Genomic DNA, 8,354 nt, shown 5'->3' with positions numbered 1-8,354 from the left:
GCTCAGGTTTGTGGCCTGTCATCATCTGGAAGAAGATGTGGTAGCCTCTCTCATCGGGCAGCTGGAAGGACACTCTGGACTTCTCCAGCAGGTCTGGGGGAGAGGGAGGGAGGGAGAGAGAGAGAGAGAGAGAGAGAGTGTGTGAACGACACAAAGAGAGAGAGAAAAAGGAGAGCGAGATCGAGAGAACAAGAGAGAGAACGTGAGATACATTTAAATTGAATGATCTCACCAAAAATGATCTGTGTGAATTTAGGAAAGCATTGAGAAACAATCAAAACCAACTCACAGGTTTCAATGTCAGCTTTAGCCAGTTTACCACCTTGGAAGTGAATCCTGATGAATTTACCCTATATCAGAGCATGGGGGTTAGAAATAGGCCAACAAATGTTACAGTTTGTTGGATAGATGTTGGGTCTATTGATACAGATATAGGATCTTGATGTAGGATCCAGTAGCAACAGGAAATGTGAATTATGATGACATTTTAAAGATGAAAATTACAATTTTAGAACCTTGAATAAACTACAAGTTTGAATTTTCAGCAACAAATCAGTGATCAAAATAAAATTGTAAATCTGTATAACGAAAGGGGATTACTGAATCACATTTTTCCAATATAAGGTAACTTCCACAGTATGCCCTTCATACTTACAAAGCGAGACGAGTTGTCATTCCTCACTGTCTTGGCATTACCGTAAGACTCCAGCAGAGGGTTAGCTGCAATGATCTGATCCTCAAGAGACCCCTGATTGAGACAAACATAAGTTACTCAAAAACTGGTAACATGTTAAAGTTAGTTTTTCTCAATAGCTTGAAACAGGATTCACCACTGGAAAAACAGTTTACACAGCCAACCAAACTGAAATGTGTTAAAAAGGCAAACATAAGAACAACTTACCTGCATTTTGCCAGGTTCTGCTTCCTTCTTGGCACCAGACACTGCAATTGTTGCAAAGTACTGGATGACACGCTTGGTGTTGACAGTCTTTCCTGCACCGGATTCTCCACTGGTTTATATGACAGAGAAAGAGGGGTTTTAGTTACATGTTTGAGTGTCAGATTGGCTTTCACTAAGAAAGAGCATAGAAAAATACACTGTTAACCCCACTGTTAACCTGTGTTCAAGTCTTTAACAAATAATCCTTCTCATCGACTCGTTATTACACATAGCCTAATGCTTTAATCCATTCATATTGTCATGTATTTCATCACACCAAGTGACCCAACTTACTACAATAGAAACACTTTCTCAAATGACATTTTAGTAAAATACTTACGTAATCAGGACTGACTGGTTCTCCTTATCTGGAACCAAAAAACACATTGCTTATCATACTCAAGCAACATTCAGGGGACATTATTTAATTCATAGCATCATCACAAATTTCAATTTGGAACATTTTCCATTCAAGGGTAGTGAAATCAGATATTCCCAGCAAACTGTTATTACCTAGACTAGAAACAGTAGATACCTCTCTGAAGCATATTTTAATTTCCATTGATGCATCCATCCATCTATCCATGAGCACTTAATGGACTTTGAGAGCCATACGCACTTAATGGACAGCCATCCAACCAACCAACCATCTCTCTCTCTCTCTCTCTTCCGCACCTGCTGTCTCGACCTCTGAATGCTCGGCTATGAAAAGCCAACTGACATTTACTCTTGAGGTGCTGACCTATTGCACCCTCTACAGCCACTGTGATAATTATATTACGCCTGCTGGTCATCTAAGAATGTTTGAACATCTTGTAGAACGATCTGGCCTTAATGGCCATAAACTCTTATAATCTCCACCCGGCACACCCAGAAGAGGATTGGCCACCCCTCAGAGCCTGGTTCCCCTCTAGTTTGTCCTAGTTTTTCCTTCTACATCTGCATTGCTTGGTGTTTGGGGTTTTAGGCTGGGTTTCTGTATAAGCACTTTGTGATATCTGCTTATGTATAAAGGGCTTTATAAATAAATGTGATTGATTGATCCAACTATCCATTCCTCCATCCATGAGATATCGTACCAATCATCATGAACTGAAAGGCGTTGTCAGAGACGGAGAAGATATGGGGTGGAGCCTCCATCCTCTTCTTCCCTCTGTAGGCATTGACAACTTCTGCGTCGTACACAGGGAGCCACTTGTAGGGGTTCACCGTGGCACAGAAGAGCCCAGAGTAGGTCTGGAGGAAAGTGATTAAATTAGGGGATTACTAAAGTCAGATGTACTTTTACCTGGATTTATGTGAGGATGTGGGTGTACTTTGGTATACTGATGTGGACTACTGTATTGATATGTTTTGGTTTCTACCATTCATTTATGTGTAGTACTGTATGTGTGAATTTATTATGTTCATGTATGTGTGTATTTATTATGTTCATGTATGTGTGTGTTTGTATGTGCAGGTTTCTTACATAGATCATCCATGCTGCATAACGCTCTTTGAGGTTATACAACACAGAGGCTTCATTCAGGTAGGTCATCATGGCCATGTCCTCAATCTTGTCGTACTTAGGGGGATTCATCTCATAGATGTCTGCATCTTTGAACTCTTTTCCTTCCTGAAACAGTCAGACATCTAGATTACACACAGATCAAACTGAACATGACTGAATGCTTTTAAAAGTTTAATCTTTAAAAAATTGTACATCCACATTTAATCCAACTACTTTGTTATCACCCACTGACACATATCTGGTGATTCTTGACTTGTCAATATCAAAAGTTCCATGCCAATTTTAAATAGCAGCTTTAAACATGATGTGTTTGAAGGTTATATTCTGCTTAGAAAAACAAATAAATGTTTAATCTATCTGTTGTTACTGATTTAAAAAAAATGCTTCATAATATATATTTTGTTAGAGATTTTATATTGAAATTTTTTGATCATTTTGATGATTTTTCATGAAACAGAGTAATTACACGAACTTGAACTTGAATAGTTTTCAGATCAGACTTACCTCCTTAGTGCCGTCAGGTTTCGTGACTGTTACAGTACACTTCCCGTCGGCCCTGGCAGTGACCAGACCCTTAAGGTACAGCTCCGCCTTGTCTGTCACATAGCAGGAGTTCTTTGAATCAAAGGGTGCGGTTTGTGCCTCAATCCTTTCCCTCTCAGGCTTACGGAGGTATATGGCAGCCTTGCCGTAGATTTGCATCTCAGCGTCCGTACTCATGGTGACGGATTACTAGGAAAGAGATGAAACAAGAAACATGATTGACTCCGTGTTGCTTCCTTCCCAGTCAACAGAGTTGGGTGAGCGATATCTCTCACAGAATAATCTCACTTTTTATGTGAAGAGTCAAACCATGTCTTACCTTTTTCCCCTCCTACAGATGAATGTGTACTTCTTAGAGGGCCCTGTGAAATATAAGGTGTTGTTAAAACGCAAAAGTCTACAGCAGTGGAGGCTGCTTAGGGGAGGACGGCTCATAATAATGACTGGAGCGTAGCAAATGGAATGTTGTGAAAAAGCACGTCTGAATAAATCCTTATCATTTTAACCCCAGAATGTCTAAAAAAAACATTTTAACAAAATAATTAAAGCCATGTCAATTTAAACTACAGGTGCAACTGCTAACTTTAATTTTCGTAATGGCATCGCACTTTACTACAAATAAATACCCCTGAAAACCCAGTTGCATTCTAGACTACTCCATTAATTTACAAACAGGTGCAGCAGCACCACTTTAGACCACAAAAGGAAGTTACAGATTTTAAGCACATTTAAAGAAAACCAATGACACTTGATTGCATACTGTCAAATCTTACAAGAGACATGCAGCACTCAATTTAAACAGTGCAGTTAGCTGCTGCCTCAGTTGCTGAGTGAAGGTGAGACAAATATACAAATCTAAGGAGGTGGAGAAAGTCTTACCACAGAGGAAGAAGGTTTCTGACTTATGGATGCTGGGGCCTCAGCCTCCTTATATCTGGTTGGAAGTGCTAACCAAGCAAAAGTTAATTATGGACCACTCTGGGAAAGGACATGAATTGGATGAGAGACCTGTTTATTTCTGTGTCTCACTAGTACCTCCCATTTCCAGGAGCACCACACTCCCATGACATTACTTTTTAATGTCATATTTGTCTCTGAATTGAATTTAGCTGAATTTACATAAATGAGAGATGTCATTACTAATAATTATGACAATATCAAAAGTTTGATTCATCCCAATGTTACTTCTATACTGAACCTCATATACTGTAATGGATTGAGTCCATGTTGCCCCACAACAACTAAAATAGTTTTCATTAAATATAATCTGATGTTATTTAGTTCCATTTTAGTGGCATTAATCCTCATCAACAACTTTATATATATGTTCACCTATTATTTCTATTATTTAGCTTGTACACACATCTGAACTGTCTCCTCACCTCATGCTTGTGACGGAGTTGGCCATTACCTCGTGCTTTGCTTAATTTGATTTATCACCCTGGTGGAACCACATTAAATGAATATTTGAAAGCTATAACGGACACATTCCAGCTTTCAATAACAGCTTATAAAACCGTTGAATCTAATGTGTTATTTATCTAAAGTATGATCTATTAAAAAGATTCTGGAGGCGCTTTTATTTGTCTCACATTTCAGTTGGCTAAAACGGTCCAGTAGGATTCTTATGACTTACATAACAACATATCAGTATTTCAATCATCTTATCCACTCATATTGCTGACAGCGATATAGCTGTCTCAAACATTTATTACACTCTGAGGTTAACCGCTTAGCAGCTGAGCTGGCTTCAGTAAAACTGTTATAAAATGAATAGGCAATAGTTACAATAAAGTTACAGATTCCTTTACATTACATTACATTTTCACCACCTGAATACACCCTGTGTTTGGGGTGCTGTGTCCACCCAGCACATTAGTAGGGGAGACTGGGGTTGCTTGTCACTTTTTAATCTGGTGTGTATTTCTCATCACCAGTATATCTGTCACGGATCCCTCCGGGAACTGTCATAACACACACCTGGTTCCTATTCCCAGTGATTAGTAATTGTATAAGTGTGCCTTTGGTTTACCAGTGTCCTGTCGATTTTTGTCACAATGTCCGTTGGTTCGTGTGAGTACCTGTGCTATGTTGTGTTGGCTTTCGTGCCATTGTGGATTGTGCAGATGATTACGGTTTTCGTCCCGTGTGGAATCATTGTGTGCGTGTGTGTTACGGGTCTCATCCTGATGTATTTATTCAATGTACTCCTCGCTCTTTTGTTAGGGTCTCAACCCTGTGTTTTGTATACGTGTTTGTTTGGTCTTCGTCCACCGTGCCTTTAACACGGCACGCTGTCATTTGGGAAATAAAAACCCCTATTATGCATTCCTGCGCCTGTCTCCCGACCCTTCATACCAACGTGACAACATCTTATGAGGAAACCAATGTCTTGGGTTGAAATGGGAACCCTTTTTATCCTCATATCTCATTCTAACATGGAGTTATGAGTCATTAAACACACTCTGTCCACTTGTGACAACCAGCCCCATCGCTGGGGCAGTATTATTCCACAATACTGATGATGTCACACAGTATGGGGTTATTCTTTTGGGAAGAGGAAGTGATGCAATAGAGCAAACAGAATCTTAGCAATAGCCAATTCTTTCTTTGATTGAACAATATTCCTAACAAAATGCAGAATTTTGTGCTTTAAGAAAAGCATTTGACATTTTGATCTTGGCATTTAGTGTATACTGGCAGTATACTCTATACATTACTGTATACCCCCATGGCTTGACCTAGAAAGTCAGAAAATAGGTTTGATATATAGCTTTCCCTTTCTTCATAACTTTCTTCATAATTCATGCATTTTCTCATAGTTCGAACATTTACAAAAAAAACAAATTCCCCTCACATCAATGTTTTGTCATGCTCACATGAATTGCCCAGGGCCTCCTTTCCCCAGTTGTGATGTAACTTGAGCACTGCGATGATAACACCAGATGCATTGTTATTATACCAGCAAATTTTTTAAGAGCGTTTCCCAAACAAGCACGTAGAGAAAGCGTAAAGAAACGTAAAGAAAAGCACCTCTGCTCTGGGATCAGCTTTCTCCATTCAAATCTTACCTTAACATTTAAAATTATTCCACAATACTGATGACGGATCAGCTCCTAGAGAGATATTATCACCTATGGCTGCAAATAGGCAAATGTGGCGGCTTATTATGCTTACCCAATAATAATGCACCAAATCACAGATTGGGAACATAAAAAATTACAGATAGTAGCCTGGTCGCAAAATAGACTTCAGTTGATTGAACATTACTTTTAACATTACTTTTAATTCAATGTGATTGAAAAGCCTATCAATGTATCAATCAATGTAAAATTCCTTGGCAACTTTGTATTTGTAATCAACTTTGTTCTGAAGTTATCGGCAGTCAGACAGATAGAATCAAGAGGTTTGGGCTATGTTTAGCAGAGATCTGTGAATAACAATGCACTTTGGCTGCTCTACGAGTGGCCACTCGTAGATGTGCAAAGGTTTTTAAGAGACACGTTACTAACAAAGGCTCTGGGAAACACTTTGACTACTAAAGAGACATCGTAAGAAGGTTCTAAAGATTATCTTAATGCTACGAAAGCTCAGACAATTCACACATTCAAACCTTAAATATATTACACAGCGCCATTTAGATTGGGAATAATTAGCACTCTGACAACCAACCCCAGTCTCCCCTACAAGAAGCCCCAAGGGGGGGGAGCTACTGGATACACTAGTTAAGCAGGGAGCTGACAATCTAGGCCTTTTCATTTCTTGGACTGTGCTCTCGTCTTCACTGCAGCCAAGGTTTATTGTTTGATATATCTGCCAACGCAGCCTAATTCTGGCACTGAGGCCACTGTTATTAGACAAGATATTTACTTGACGTGTTTGTGGGTGGAGAGAACATTAGCACCATGCAAACTAAATGTTTATGACATTAAGTTATTTTAATGTGCAAAGATCTTGCATGATATATGACCTGTCGTGGACACCCGGCATGAGCTCCAAACTTGCTCTGGGCAGAAGTTACCCTCCGGGAAATAAACCAAATTTGAACTTTGATTGAAAGTGCAGTGATAGACATTTGGGTGACATTAAACCAAAAATCTGATATCATTTTTTCATTGGAATTTGGTTATGTTTTAAGCATAATGATCACACATTGGAAATTCAACTATCTTTTGGCTGTCTTTATGAGTGGGTGAATATAGGTTGTAATCTCATTGATTAACATCTCAACCAAATATTACCCAATTATCCACGTTGAAATGACGTGGTGTGCCCAGTGGGATGACCTTCACATCAAGTTGATTTAGCTGAACCCGCTGTGTTAGTGCTTGGGGTGGAACAAGAGCCTGCAAACCATGTGGATGGGCTATCCAGAACAAGAGTTGCAGGCCCCTGGTATACTGTTATTAACTGCCAGATGTCATTAAGCAGTTGAGTAAGCTGTCGTTATAAAACTGTTTGTACATATTGGCCCATGGGGGGAATCGAATAGTAACTCTTGATCTTATACATTTTAAGGGTGCTTTAAATGGTCTGTCTGTGCTTGCAAAGTAGTTTTATCACCACAGACAGGAGTTTGCCTGAGACACCCCAGCGCCTTGGGTCAAGTCAGCATTTCTTTCACATGAATCAATCCATTAAAATGTCACAGCCAGTAAAAATCTAAATCTGGATATGAAATGTCAGATGCTTGTGGCATGGATCCACAAAACCTCCCAATGTTGGCTCAGTTAATTCAGATCTTATTTTTCAGGTCACATATCTTGCTGTAAATCTATTACCGTGTCAGCAATGTGAGGACCGTCTGGTTGACTAATAAGGTCAAAATAATGTGCTGGCCTGTATCGGATCTCTCTGTGGTCCACAGTAAAGGTATGAGGTCTTCACCTTTCAGCATACAGTGTGAAGTCAATGGAGTACTAAATATATTATGAATGTAATACATTTACAAGGAGAAACACTTGGATCAAATGGGGAGCTGTTGGGTTTTTCAGCAAGATTCACAGATCTTTAGTCAAAATTATTCAAATGATTACCCCCTTCAGTGACCTCCAACCATGGCCATATGAAACTGCGTGTCAGAAATACATGCAGACTATAGTCAATTGGGATTGCTTTGTGACCCTCTAGGATTGCTTCATGATACCTGCTGAGCTGTTCTTGAAACTAACATTTGATCCCATACAGTCCATGACAGAGTTACAGGAAGCAAACCAAAGCAACAGATCATTTACAAGCCCAATATGGCCATGTTCAGAAGTGCGTGTGTCAGAAATACACCCAGCTTCCACAGCAATATATCTAAGGTAATTTGGCTTTGGTTTATTTAGATCTGCTGCCATTTGAGCCGTACACCAGAGG

General features: G+C 39.5%; 1 protein-coding gene across 1 annotated transcript; it reads right to left on the bottom strand.

Moving 5' to 3' along the window:
- Positions 1-2: 2 nt before the first annotated feature.
- LOC129845772 (myosin heavy chain, fast skeletal muscle-like) lies at positions 3-3,906 on the bottom strand (the record flags this gene model as incomplete). The annotated part of the gene is made up of 10 exons (XM_055913674.1): positions 3,873-3,906; positions 3,313-3,355; positions 2,955-3,182; positions 2,409-2,555; positions 2,020-2,176; positions 1,281-1,308; positions 902-1,010; positions 656-748; positions 290-350; positions 3-93 (listed from the first exon to the last, which is right to left on the bottom strand). Coding segments are annotated over exons 3-10 (902 nt in total), but the record flags the coding sequence as incomplete, so codon positions are not given.
- Between the last annotated feature and the right edge of the window lie 4,448 nt (positions 3,907-8,354).

The sequence above is a fragment of the Salvelinus fontinalis genome, unplaced genomic scaffold, assembly GCF_029448725.1.
Source record: "Salvelinus fontinalis isolate EN_2023a unplaced genomic scaffold, ASM2944872v1 scaffold_0364, whole genome shotgun sequence".
Classification (NCBI taxonomy): Eukaryota; Metazoa; Chordata; class Actinopteri; order Salmoniformes; family Salmonidae; genus Salvelinus; species Salvelinus fontinalis.
The sequence above is the reverse complement of the archived record's forward strand: the minus strand, read 5'-3'. Positions and strand labels throughout refer to the sequence as shown.